Here is a 14,607-nt window from a genome sequence, read left to right as displayed (position 1 = left end):
ACACTGCAAAAATGCTGTATTAGCTATCAAGTATAGGACTGTGAGAAATGAATGTGGGGAAATGTTTCCTGTATGTCTGTAGTGCCAACCAAAGTGAGTGCTAGTTTGTGACTAGGGTAACTAATTTTAAGCTTAAGAATGCATTACCTATGCATTTGTGAGTATTTGCAAAACTATGATGCAGTGACTACACTAAGTCCCCTGACTTCAGTGGGATTTCTGCAATAGAAGTCTAACACAAATGTTATTTTGCCATTTTTTATTCAAACATAATGAGTCAATTTCAGGGAAAAAAGTGTCTTGTTAATAACTAGCTGAGATATGCAATGTGGAGGTATAATCTTATTGTAAATGCAAATTATGAAACTAATATATTAAAGCTGAAATTTGAATACGAATTAAACTAAATAGCAGTCACATAATCAGTAAACTAAAAGCAGGTCTTTCAAGAGAAGACTTGTGGTGTTTATGTGATTTGTTTGAAATAATAATTGAAAATCTAAGTTGGGGTAAATTTATGTTTGTATGACCTTTTAATTATTAAAGGATTATTGTGGGTAACTATGCACATGCATTTATATATATATATGTTTTAGAAATGTTTATGATCTTTTAATAGATGCAGAGCATGGAATAATATAAACCCCCAAAATTTCAAACATTTATTTGTGATTCATCTACACAGTTGTGGAATCATCTTTAAAGTGCACTGAATTTTTATAAGCAAAAGTCTCGCAGGATTTTGTGTTACATTATTGTTATCAGAACTGCTAGCTACATAAGAACTGTAAATATTACATAGTTTCTTCCGTTGTGGCATGCAAATTAAATTTAGCTTTTCAGGAGATTTCAGAAAAAAAATCTTCAGTGAAAGAAAACGTCAGTTGCATGCATTGCCTCTCTTGTGTACTGCCTGAAAGAATTAGTATTCATTAAAATAACCTTCACTTTATGGTAGCCCCAGAGCTGTAAACAGTCACGTTGGATTCTGAAGAACATGCATCCCGAGAAGAAAAGAAATGCCTGTCTTTGCAAAGTAATTTGTCGAGCTGAAGATTATTGTTTTTATCATGGTGACCCTGACTTGGCTGGCCGGGTGCACATACAGATTAAGATGAATGCAGTTATTCCTTGGCTGAGGTCTGCCTCTTTCAGGGCACATTCTTCCTAATGACATGATGGATAGGCAGTCCCAAATCCAGAGAGGAACTCATTAATCATAGCAGTGACTGAATCCAATCATCTGCTTCACCTGCACACTGACAGACAGGAAAGGATGCAATTTGGGCACTGACACAGATATACTCCTTTGTCAGAGGTCCTCAACTTTTTTCAGTGTCAGTCATGAAGAAGTTTGGAAAGAAATTCAGTTCGTATGTGTATGTTGCATCAAAAGATCAGTCTTAAACATGCCTTAATTTTTAAGATCAATTTCTTCAAAGCTTTTCTGTAAAATACACCATTATAGCAGAGTATCATTTACTTCTATTCATCAAACAACAAAATTATAGTTTATATTTTGAAACTATTTGCTCTGTAAGATGTTCTGAAGCTGCATTTGGAAGCAATATCAGCTTTAATGTCCAGCAGCTGTATAGCATTTAAGTGTGCCTGTAGGTCAAGCAGCAACTTCCAGTGGAACTAATTTTGTAGTCATGGCACACTTTCAACAGTAAACTACAACATACAGCTGATTATACCAAAGTACATTGGAACTTTTGGGGTTTACTTTTAAAAAATTGTGCTTTTTTATATTCAGAATGCTTCTTTCGTAGAATTTAAATTAATTCAGTAATGACTGTAGAATGAATAATATATTATTGTCGGTCTTTCAAGTTCTTGACACACGTCAAGGTGCCAAAATATACCTGTGTCATAGCTCTCATATTTGAAGACAATAATTAGTTTTTTTTCCTTAATATTTTGTCAGCATACAATGCTAAGCTGGTAACATGTTTGTACGTAGAGAGAGCAATCTGACAATGGTCCTAGTTTTGAAAGCATATTTTTCAAGGCATTTTGGATGGTCACCTTAAGGTATTTTTTTGATAGTGGCTTCACACAAATACTTTTAAGGAGAAAAGAAGCACAGTGTAAAAAGTGCAACAAGTGTCAAATATGTACCTTTGAAATGATTACCATCATACCAATGGAAAGAAAAAGACTTCAGTTTAAAACTTCTAACCTATACTTAGAGTAATGGCTACTTTTCTGACATGTTAATTAGGCTTTGATATGTACAGCAACAAGCAAAGAAAAATGTATGAAAGATCAAATGCAAATGCCATTTCTGGTGGCAAAGATACTTCTCTAGTGGGAAAGAAAAAAAAAATTTGTTGCTTATATATCCATAGAGTAACAAAGTTTACTATTTTCATCTTTCAGATTAAAATAATTTTAATACTAAAAATATTGTATTCAGCATTTATTAAGTAGTTCTATAAAGGCTTATTAGATGTTTATACAGCAACATTTATTTTGTGCAAGCCAAATCTTTGTGTTTTTAAGCTGATCTTATATTAGTATTTTGATTTTTATAAATTTAATTTAGGAATATCTGCACTTTCTCCATATTCCAGTGCCTCAGCCACAGTAGGTGCAACGTTAGAGGAAGGAGGTATTGGGTTCACTGAGCAGAAAATAAACATGATGGTCCTGGATATCTGCCACAAACCAGGTGGCAGCGAGTACCTGAGGCAAATTTATCACATCATCCAGCTCAATGAGGTAAGGAAACGGCCTTTTTACCGAGCAATTAGGTGTGTACTGGCCTGAGGCAGCGTCTGTTGGCAGCTAAGGGTTAGTCAAGGAGGTGATAATTTTTCTTAAAGTCAATATGAAATCCTATATTGTACTGTAATAGAATCCATTCAGTTTAGGCTTTTCTGCAGTTGTACAGAAGAGAATACTTTCTGGAAAACAATGTAGATTTTATTTATGTACTTAAACAGTAGTATGGCTCATAAGCTTCCTTCAGATTCTGTAGACCATAGATAAATCTTAGGAGTTTGAACTCAGTAAAAAAAAAAAAAAAAAAAGGCAAAAAAACAAACCACACTCATTAAAAAAACAAAAAACAAAAAACAAAAACCAAACCAAAACCAACAAGGTTATTGAAAAATTGACTGTTACAGGAAGTAAAATTAAATGTGGTAAATCAATTTTCCTGATTTAAAAAACAAATGAAGAAACAAACAAACACACCCTAGGGCTGTTCTGAGGAAGTAAATGCATGAAAACCTTCCTTAATCTAGATAACTCTGTTCATTTAAAGTGCTTTTGAAATGACAGTAAACAAATTCAGGTTTGTTTGCTGCACATGGAATTTGGGCAAAATAAGAGAATTATCTCATTATTTCTAATGCTGTACTAAATTGCCCAAAGTTACCAAAAGCATTTTGATTTCATACACTGAAATAAACACAGGTTTGCTTAAATTGTACGGTAACACAGATCTACACAGCTTAATTAAGAAAGTTCTGTTTATTAGCTTTAATTACTAAATTACTTTTCCTTGAATGCATAAGCAGGTGCTGTTAAGATCATTGCAAGTATACAGAAGTGTTTATAATAAAATGCAAAATAATGCAAATATAGGCATAGGCCAAGATTTTTCTTTTTTTTTTAAAAAAAACAATTAGGCAGCTATGTCAGTGTGAAGGCAATACAAAGCAGCTCAGTACTGGCACTGTGCTTCTGAAAATCAGATCAACTGTTTAGCTCTTAAGTATAGTCGTAAAAACAACCTTTGTGCATCTGCATTTGGAAGCTTTAGAAGCAAAGTAAGCAGGTATGTAGAGATGGCAACCTAGTATTAATACAATACAGAATCTTTTCAAGTTTCATCTCAAATAATTAAATTAATTAAATGGTTCAGGAAGTGAAGTGAAAATTATTACTGTAATACAGTTCAAACAAAACCTTTTCACCTGGAGCACATTCAGGATTACTCTTACAGAGGGAGGAAGATGAACAAGATCTCCAAAAATAGCATGTAATGCAGTAGTTTAGGCAATCACCTAGAGGCCAGAATAGGCAAGTTTAAATCTTCATTCTGCCTGGTTTAGACCAGGGAATTGAATATGCATCTCCCGCATCCAAACTAGCTCCCCAAACTGCTAGACCATTAGCTACCAGCATGGAGCTCTGTTCTTTTTCCCTGATGGAGTTGTTTCACCCTGTAGAAATGGCTGTAAAATCCATTCTGTAACTTCCAGGGTCAAAAATAGAATCATAATCTCACTGAAGGGGTAGAATGCCCATATTTCTGGAGACCCTGAAAAAGATCTGGCTCCTATGAGTATTTGGCTATTTATACAAAGTGGAGCAGTTCCAATAGGAGGTAAGATGCTGGGAGAATTAGGTGGAAGAGGGACTTTAGACTGACTTTGCACATCCCAGGTGGCTTTCCTTGAATTTCTGCAGCTGGTAAGAGCTTGTTAAATATGGAATGTTTCTCAGTGGAAAAAAAAAAAAAAAAAGAAAAAGTCTTGGGTTTTTTTTGTTTTGTTTTATTAAAAAACAAGAAGAAAAAGAATCTTGACCAGCTTGAGTCACAGAAGGATGTAACCTTCTTACTTCAAAATGCCTTTGAAACCATTAGAAAATATTTTAATGCTTATCATGGTATTACGGTAATGCACTTTTCAATGTCGTTTTTCACTTATTGTGAACACAATATTGTTTTACTTTTAGTGTGCCTGACTATCAAAAAATATACTTGATTGCCTGTTCAAATGTCCATCCTTTTGTTTGGAGACTCCTCTGACTATCAAGGGATTGTATTCTTAAAATTAGTTTGGAGATCTTTATGCTACACCACTTAATAATTGCCTGTGAATATAGAACAAAATGATGAGAGAGCAAATTGTTGTTCTTAATAATTTTCTTTAGAAAAGCAGATGAAAAGGGATATTGTTCTTAGAAGCTTTATTTGGAAATAGAGTATTATGTTATAAAGATCTATAATAGATACTGTAGAATTCAAAGCACCCTATTGTCCTTCATGTATTTACCTAAAAGAATAATAATTTTTAAAAGCATTTTTTGACGAATGGCTGCCAAAGAGAAACCAACTCTCCTGAGCTGTCAGGCTCAATAATATTCTGTCTAGTTGGTTTCATGCCCAGTCAATAATAGTGAGGATATAGCTCACAGGTTTTAAAAAATTATTTCATTTCTATTTTCACATTTTTGAAATACGACTTTTTCAGGGGCTACAATACACACTGTACTAAAGGAATTCTTAAAGTAACTCATTTACCAATTTTTAATAGGTCTCTGTGTCAAAACATAAATCCACAGTATTCCAAAGACAGAAAAATGCCTCTACTGGGAGGTGAACAGTCTACCACTCAAAATGTTCAAACCCTAGCAAGCACACACAGCAATTTCCAGTATCTTTGCTAAAAAATCCAACACAATCTGCTTGTGCTCTCTCTGTGACACGCAGAGGGCTTGGCTGCCCTACAGACATCTAGGGATTATGTGAAAAAATGTAGGTAACAGTGTATTTTCACACTGTTGTCTTAAACCAAAAACACTCTGGCTTCAGAGTCTTTTTGGTTCAGTTGGGTTTTTTTCTGGGGGTATTTTGTTTTTGGTTGGTTGAGGTTTTTTTTTGGTTTGGGGTGGGTTTTTTTAGTATTTTTATCTTTTTTTATTAGTTTGTTTTGTTGGTTTTTTTTTTAATATTTTCATGGGTTCTTCATTCATTTTCACAATCTCGTGGTTTTTCTCAAGCAGTCCTGACCACTGGCTGCAATCAGCAGAGCGAAACGGTCCTACTTTTTCTCTTGCCCTTGTTTTTTCCCACTCCTAGGACCCTCTTTCTACTACTACTAGAAATCATGGTGCTTGTTTATATGGCTGAAACCTTTCTTTCTTTCTGGATGATTTCACAACATATGCTAGTGCCAACACAAGGGAGAAACAGCTGCAGCATATGTGGACTGGGAGAGAACTTGTGCCTTTCAGGCCAGATCACAATTGGATCAGTTTAAACTGATGATGAAATTATTCTTTCATAAAGACCTACTGAGGAGCACAAGGTGCCTTGGCAGATAGTTCTCATACTCCCTCACCTGCCTCTGAACTTTTTTATCATCTCAGGAGTACTGCAAAATAAAAGGAGGATTTGAATCCACCTTAATGAAAGCTCACCTTGAGTACTTGCTCGGTGTTAAGGCAGTCCTATCATTGTTATGATAGGACTTAATAACAAACTGTTTGATCACAGTAGCCCTTCTGGCAAATAGATCTGTAAGTGTATCATTATCTAGCTCTTGGTAAAATAGCTCTATTAAATCAAACCATTTTATTGGCATGCAATGATGATTTATTTACATAGTAGTTTAAGAAGTGAAAACAGAAAAGCTTGTGGCCAAAATAATCATGCATCTGTTACAGTATAGTTTCTAAAATTGCCATGTAAATCATAAATGATTTCTAGTCTTTGACTGCTCAAACAATTAAAAACAGGTTTTAAGAGTGGGAGAATATTTATTTCCTGCATTTAAACAACTGGTTTGAACATATTCATCAAAGAATTAATTTCTAGTCATGTAGTAACTATTTAATGCTGTCAAAAAATAACTTTAAATATTTGTGTGTAGTTTATCCTGTAAAAGAAATCATGTAATGGCCATCTTACGTTATAACAGCTTATAGAAAACATTTGGTTTTCACTTCTGCATATATATATATTAGATGAGTACCGAGACACATAATTTGATGACAGTTTCAAAACAATAGCTTATATGATTGTAATTTGCTTTAGATGGATGGATATTCATGGAGGTTATTTATTGTTTTTTGTAAAATGGTGGTGCTCTTTAAAAAGGTTTCTATTTTGTAAGAGATTATTTATTCCTTCCATTAATATAAGGAACTTCTATCAAACGCACGGTGAAGTTATGCTTAAAATTTAGGAAAATTTCACTTAGAAAGCTAGGAGGCATATACTGTTCTGTGGTTGTTTTTTGGTGTGTTTTTTGTTTTTGTTTTTGTTTTCTTTCTAAAAGGAATATTTGAAGGAGCAACTGTCTTGTGAGAATTCTTCTGAAGATGGTGTTACCTCCAGTAAATGCCTGCCTTTGACACGTAACAGCAGAGAAGAGCAGCCTGTCTTCAACCCTTTCCAGGTGTACAGAGAATCTTGTGCAAAAGTGTTCAATCAGGTCTGTGAAAATTTGAAACCTTGGTTGTAGTATAATTTTTACTTGTCAATCTTTTTATGGTCATGATAATGTCAGAGGCTGAAATTATGGAAATGGAATTAATTACATATGTTCACATTTGATGAAGTGCAAAGGAATATTATTACTCAGGAATCCAATGAGGGCACCCTCTACAATAGCATGATTGTCCTTTTCTTTCATTAGAATTATTGCATGTAAGATCAATTTGCCTTTACTGAGGCTTTCTGTATTAGTTCAGTATAGTGAAGGAAAGCCCATTAGTAGCAACAACATCTTTTACATCTGTGTAATGGTACATAGGGTTAGTCTCAGTCCTTTGAAAAATCGCAGCAAAATGCCCAGCGCACATATAGAATCTTCCTGGTAAGTTTTCCACTGAAGTGCTGAATGGTAAATATAAAGGATGGTTTGGAAATACAGAAATTTAACAGAGCAGTGAGAGTAAGCAGGGGAAAAAAAGACTCCCCACACTAAAAAGAAGGAAAACATCCATTTCTCTGTTCTGCATTGTGTGATATGTAAAGGATTATAATTTACTTATAGAAATTAGTTTCCTGATAATGAAACAGTTAAAGAAAATAGATATAGTAGCATAAATCTCTGTCAGAGCCCCACATGCCCTATTTGTTACACAAAACAGTATGTAGTTTCTGACAGCACTTGGACACTTATAAGCCTTACACCATCATTTCTCAAGTCTTCCTAATCCATTACCTGCACTTTTGATTCTGCCCCTCAGTTTTAAATATTTAAAAATAAATGGTATTATGGTAGCACAAAATACACTTTACAGACTTGTGGTAGAAAGATATCCTTTTTTAGTACAACTATACCAAAGAGAAGGCTGTGTGGAGACCTCATAGCAGCCTTCCAGTATCTGAAGGGGGGCTAATAGGGATGCTGGGGAGGGACTATTCATTAGGGACTGTAGTGATAGGACAAGGGGTAATGGGTTAAAACTTAAACAGGGGAAGTTCACGTTAGATATAAGGAAGAAGTTCTTACTGTGAGGGTGGTGAGGCACTGGAATGGGTTGCCCAGGGAAGTTGTGGATGCTCCATCCCTGGCAGAGTGTGACAGAGGGTGAATGCTTTCATGGGAGGTGTCCCTGCCCATGGCAGGGAGGTTGGAACTAGATGATCTGAAGGTCTTTTCCAACCCTAACTATTCTATGATTCTATGATTCTAAACTTTGAAATTACATAATCTTCTTTCCCAGTTTTGAACATTTATGGCTATTTCTAAGCAGTTTGAAATATTTCAAAATAGTATTGCTGTAAAATGTATTGTTTTGGGGGTATGGTTTTTTTTTTGGTGGGTGGTTTTTTCCTCACTTGTTTAATGAATGCTTAATCATTGACAAGTTGCAATAGAAGTGTTAATATCCTGAAAAAGTAGATTAATACCAGTCTCACAAGACTTCTCACTCCAGGGGAATATGCTTTAAATTTACCTTTTAAAAAAAACACATAATTTCTATTTTCGCTTTATGTAAAGCTTAAATTGGTATGATTTATTTGGCTACAGAATCAGTTATTCCAATCTGAAATGCAGAAAGTATTTTACCATGCCTCAACTGTCAATTCATTAATAGTGTGGCAGAATAAGACCTTCAAGTAGTGACAACTCAGGGCAGAATTCCTCTGCTACTTGACAGGTTTGCAGTGCTCTGTTAATCAACAGATGACAAGAAATAGTTCATATTGAATTGCTTTGGATTTTGTAAACTTTTGGCACAATGTCTATGATCTGAATATGGAAACATATCCTAAAATTAAAAGAAAAAAAGAGTATATCATCAATCTTAAAGTACCATGTGCCAGTCCTGTTGTTGACAGTGACAGACTTATTTCCTAACCTAAATAATATTCTTAAATAATTTAGTTCCCTTACCATAAAAACACACATTTATTTAGTGACTTGAAACTGTCTATTTATAACATATTGGTCAGAATAGCTCAGTGTCTGTTTTCCTGTGAAGACCATTACCATTGCCTGTAGAAGATGCCAGAGTACTGGCAGGAAACAATTGCACTTCTCAAAGGATATATTTCTTTCTAAATTCATTTGTTACTGGTTGGCAACTCCCATGAAGCCTAGGAGTTTATAATCCATGGTTAATTTATTCATATTTCTTTATTGCAACTAGGTGTGTTTTTAATACGTCAACCTACGTTTTATTCTTTTATATATTCTAAGTGCCAACACCCTACTGGTTTCACAACATGCTTTGCCTATGAGTTAATTATGTATTGCTTCTTAAAACTTTTCTCTCAGAAGAGCTTTCTCAGTAGAAGATATCTGAATTTTTTCAAAAGCTTTATGAAACATAATTCATACTAAACATTCCATGCATTGGTTTTGGTATATGGAAAAATTGCAATACATTAGGGTGGTTGACATTTCTCTTCTGAAGTTTGGCTAATTTGTCCTTTTCATGTCAAATTTAGCAAGATACTTAATCATAATTTCTATGAATTTTATTGCTCCTAAAACAAAGGCCACTGAACCTCTATTCTGAGATCAACTCTAGCATTTTTTATTAATAATTTATGAATTTCTTACCTTCCAGCTCTATAATTCAGTAGCTGGTTCTAGGAAGTGTGTCATTTCTGTTAACAGTTCAGCCACTTCATTCTTACATTCCTGCAAAAAACTTGAATAATCACCATCTGGTCCCAGTAACTTGTTGCTCTTGATTTTATCGATTTTTCCTGACACCTCAGTCTCTGCCAGTGCTGCTGCTCCTCTATTGTCTAATAAGATTAAGTCTAGGCCATACAACACCTCAACAGTATCAACAAAGAATAATGCTGCAAAGAAATTATTTTCCTTTCTTGAAGTGACTTTTTTAAACTGCCTTTCTTTTTTTTTTTTTTTTCTATCACAGAACAAATCAGTCTGGTGGACTGAATTTTTTGTCTGGTATACTTACAAATTTTCATATTTGCTTTTATGACTGTTACTACTGCTTGTCTAGCTTTTCCTTTTTATCCCTCTTGATTTTACAAATATGTCCTCCGTATTTATTTACCTAATTTTAATTCAGTGTAGTGTATAGAGCAGTTGCCTGTTTTCTCCCCAATGTTGCTCTTCCCCACTGTTCTCTCAGTTGATTTTTTTCCCCTTATTTCTTTTTTATCAGATGTTCACTGTTAATTCATCATTCACTTTCCACTTTCGCACTATATTATTCCTTCTTTAGCCACCCTTGTCTTTCTTTCTTATTATGTATTTCATCTTTATTTTTCTACATTACTTTTACGTGCACTCCAAAGATGAGGATTAAGGGGAAAATTAAATTAAAAAGGAAGGGAATAAAATAAAAATGGAAGGATTGCACTGATTCTGCTCTTCCAGAAGAATAAGTGCTGTCTGTAAAATGAGACTGCAAGATACAATTTTTAATTTAGATTTATTTCCATTGTTTTGACTTTTTCTTTTTTTTTTTTTTCCTTAAAATACTCAGTTCTGGTTTAGTGTTACAGAAATAATTTTTTTAATTGTTTCCTACAAAGTATGTTGAATTCTAGTCACTACTTGACCATTACTGATGAAAATCAATAATATGCAAAAGGAGTTACTGTTTGGTAAATATAAGAATGTTGTGTGTGGTATTTTGTCAGCCCAGCATTATTGTAGATTGATTTTATTTAATAAATAAGCAATATGGAGTTATATTTGTTCATATTGTCTAGACTTGCTGCTGTTTATAATAACCATCTGGTGGCTGGAGTGCTTTACAAAACAATAGATGAGTAAACCATCACTCTAATTGCAATAGAGGTTACATTTTGAATTCTAGCTATACCAAGTTTTTCATGACAAACTTTTTGCTGACAGCAGAAAATGTAAATTGCTGTTACATAAAAAGTTGAAATTATTTTGCTTTTCAAACAAAGAGTCAAGCTCTCAAAGTAGTTGGGCAGAATGCCATTAACAGCTGGAGAAATAACAGTTCAAAAATTGATGTATCTTTTTATAAATAATGGCTACATCCCCAAATCGATTTATAAATTAATTGCTGTCTTATTGGAATAAAAAATATCTTCTGTGGATATGATTGATATCATCTGTCTAAGTCCTTGTTCTAGACCCCCCTCCTTCTTGGTTAGTGTATCACAGCTGGGGCTTTAATTTACTGATCATATTAACATGGATTAATAACTAACAATAGCTTCTTGCAATGTATCAACAGTCAACCATTACTGAATGGAACTGGGATTGGTCAAAGTTGCTGCCAAGTTATTTGGGACTGAATCAGATGACCTTCAGGATGCTGCTGGCACACAGGTAATTATCTGGCAAATAATTGCACTTCCCTATTTTTCTTTTTAACTTTGTAATACTCAATACAAATAGATTTTACTGGTGAAATTAAATATTTATTTTTAATATTGATTTTTTAAATAGAGATACTTTTTGTCTAGTCTATTTGATCCATAGAAAGACAGTTTTCAGTTCCAATTTTGAGGTACCTAGTATGTTCCTTCTGTCTGAGACCTGAATATATGTTGATATTGCACTTAGATAGTGCTTTTAACAGAAATTAGTAACCTTTGCAAACCTATACTGCACAGGCAGATATCAGCTGTATAGCACAGAACTTAAAGGATGTTTACTGAAGTGGCAATGAATCTTCAACTGAGGGCATGACAGGTGTAGCTAGAAATAGAAAGTGTTTCCTTAATAGTTTTTAACTAATTTAAATTATTTTAACATTTTAACATTCTGTTACTTGTAAAATGTAACTGCTTAATTGATAAGCAGCAATATTTGGTGCTGAATTGATACTCATTTAATTCAGAAAATTGTAGGTGGAAAAAAAATTTCTAAATGTTTGCCACTTATATCCTTGTGAAAACTGGAAAACTTGTATCTTGCAAAAAAGTTTAACATTCCATTCTTAATTCTGAATCCTCCTGGTGATATCTAATATGGTCATATCACTCATCTTTTAAACTGAAACGTTTCTTTATTTAGAAATTAGAGTGACAGTTTCAAAAGTGTGAGAATTTGTATGTAAAAAATGTTTTTATGGGTATTTTTATGCTTTTTTTCTCAATTTGTTGCTGGCAGTCTTAAACATTTAAGTCTTCATTTCATATATAAAATATTTGTACAGTCTATTTCTAGTCATCTTTCTTAATTTTGCTATGATTAATTCTTTCCCCACCCAAACTATTGTCTTCCAAAATCTTGATGCAATTGCCCAAAAGGTAATGCTGTTGAAAATGTGCCATTCAGTTCTTGTGTCTTCTGTTGCCCACTACCAAATGGACTGTGGGTCCTCATGGCCTTTCTGGTCTGTACCAGTATGGTGACTTCTGTGTTAAATGGCAGACAATTCAGTACTGTGTGGTGTTTTTTTTTCCTTACCCTGATAGTTCTGCTGAATGCTTACGCTTGGCCTTCATTAGAAATAAAGTGGTTTGCCCTTTTAAAAAATACGCTCATAGAAAGTCTTAGATTCAAGATGGTTCTTGAATTTTCCCTTCTTGTTGATGTCATCGCTATGAATCAAAGGGAGCAAAGAGTACTGCTATGATTTGCAGAAGAAACATTTTCTGTGGCTGTTTCATCTCCTCTGTTGTACTGAAACATTTATTTTTTCATTTGATCTCTTTATAGAGTTTTGAAAGAAGTCATGTATATGCTTTCTCTGTACTTCTCTGTATTTCAGGCATTTCTCATATCATCTATTGTTGCTATTTATTTATTTATTTATTGTTTTTTACTCAATAATTGTCATCATCCTTTCTAATTTGAAAATATCTCCATTCATTGCCCTTCTACGTGATATGGAAATTCTAATCTAGAAGTGACGTTATGCAAGCCATTAATGATTAGCTCATGGATTTATTATTGAAACCACTCTACCAACAGATCATTTCAACCCATTGCAATCATAAAGTAGAGCTGCTAATCTAGTATCTGTCATAATGACCAGTGTCTCCAACACAGCTTGTGTTTAGGTGACTTCCTTTTTAGCACAGCTTAAGTATGTCTGCTCATGCTTTCCAACTGGATAGGCCAATTCTAGCTGGTCTTATGGCTAATCAAGCTTTGCAGTAACTCGAGCCCTGTCCTTAGGTGATTCTCCATGCTTCTTAAAATTGGATAAATCTCCCGAATTAAGGTTCAAGCTGAATGGGTGTCTGATTATTTTGACCTCTTGTTTATGATGGACGTCTTCTGTTTCTACTATTTGCCTTCTGAGATGTGTCAAACAAAACTAAGGACAGTAACAGTAGTAGTTTTTAAAAAGAGTCAGAATCATCAGTTTATAAAGTGGAGTGCCAGAATACTTTAATTGATCCTTTCTTTAACACATGCTAAAGCTTTCACTTATCTGTTACTTCTGTGTAGGCAAAAATATTTTTACCTATTCACAGTGATATTTGGGTCTATTTGATTTTATTTATATAATAAGATATAAAAATTAATGTATTATGTATTACATTTAAAGAGAAATGCTGTCTGTTGCGTATGAAGTAAAATAAGTATGCTCTGCTCTCTCTTTGGTGGAAAAAGAGTAACAATGCTTAGGGGACTCATTTACAAGGGAGATGCTCCCCTAACCTAGTTAATGACTGAGTTAGGTGGGAGGGGGTTATGGGAGCATTGTCCCAGAGCCAGCAAGTGGTAGGCAAATTAATTGGTTGGTGGTTAGGGGAAAGTAAAAGACTTTTTAAGACTGGTTAAAAAGGCAATGTATTGTTGTATACTACTCACTGTTGGGTCCACTTGCACATATGAATCTAATCCGTCCATTCCTATCATCCTCAAAGCAAAAGCATTCAGGACATTTTTCAGATGAGCAATGTAGATGGTTAATGATATTATTTTATTTCAAAGCTATCAAATATGGAACATTATCAGGAGAAGCCTAATAAAGTTGACCAGTAAGCAGTAATGTAGAAAACTTAATGTTCATCCCTATTTACAGTTCATACCTTTAGAATCTGTGAAGCTTTCCTTACAGGAAGAAAAGGGATCTATAGATAGATTCCTTTCTAGTTTAACTTCTGATTATTTTTATTTCTTTTTATGTATAGTTGGAGCTGCAAGAATAAAAGTTAAAACATACTTTTCAATTATACTTGAAATAATCTTTTAATAACAAGTCCATTAACACTCAGCTAAATTATAGTACCTGATCTACCCAAGGTTTTAAAAATGTCCTGCGTTCTTGCACAGATATATGCTGATTTGTCAAATATTGGCACTTACTTGTACATTCTTAGATATTGCAGTACCAAATAGGAGTTTCATAGCTATAATACATATATGAAGGCAAGAAAACCATGTGCATTTAATTATTGTTTATTTCACATGTATCTCAACTTTTAATCCTTTCCCTGTCATAAAGGAAAAATTGTTATTGTCTGGCTAAATCAGCCTGTTG

General features: G+C 33.9%; 1 protein-coding gene across 3 annotated transcripts in view; it reads left to right on the top strand.

Annotated features, from left to right (window-relative positions):
* KIAA0825 (KIAA0825 ortholog) overlaps window positions 1–14,607 on the top strand; it is a 247,989-nt gene that overhangs the window by 127,680 nt on the left and 105,702 nt on the right. For all 3 annotated transcript variants that reach the window (XM_057398372.1, XM_057398374.1, XM_057398373.1), the window contains 3 exons: window positions 2,580–2,727; window positions 7,023–7,178; window positions 11,398–11,492. In XM_057398372.1, coding sequence (XP_057254355.1) covers window positions 2,580–2,727; window positions 7,023–7,178; window positions 11,398–11,492 — 399 coding nt within the window. The remainder of the gene's footprint in view (window positions 1–2,579; window positions 2,728–7,022; window positions 7,179–11,397; window positions 11,493–14,607) is intronic.

This window comes from Pezoporus wallicus, unplaced genomic scaffold (assembly GCF_028554395.1).
Source record: "Pezoporus wallicus isolate ANWC-B61680 ecotype Strahan unplaced genomic scaffold, APGP_CSIRO_Pwel_v1 contig_6580, whole genome shotgun sequence".
Classification (NCBI taxonomy): domain Eukaryota; kingdom Metazoa; phylum Chordata; class Aves; order Psittaciformes; family Psittacidae; genus Pezoporus; species Pezoporus wallicus.
This window is presented reverse-complemented; position numbering and strand designations above follow the sequence as displayed.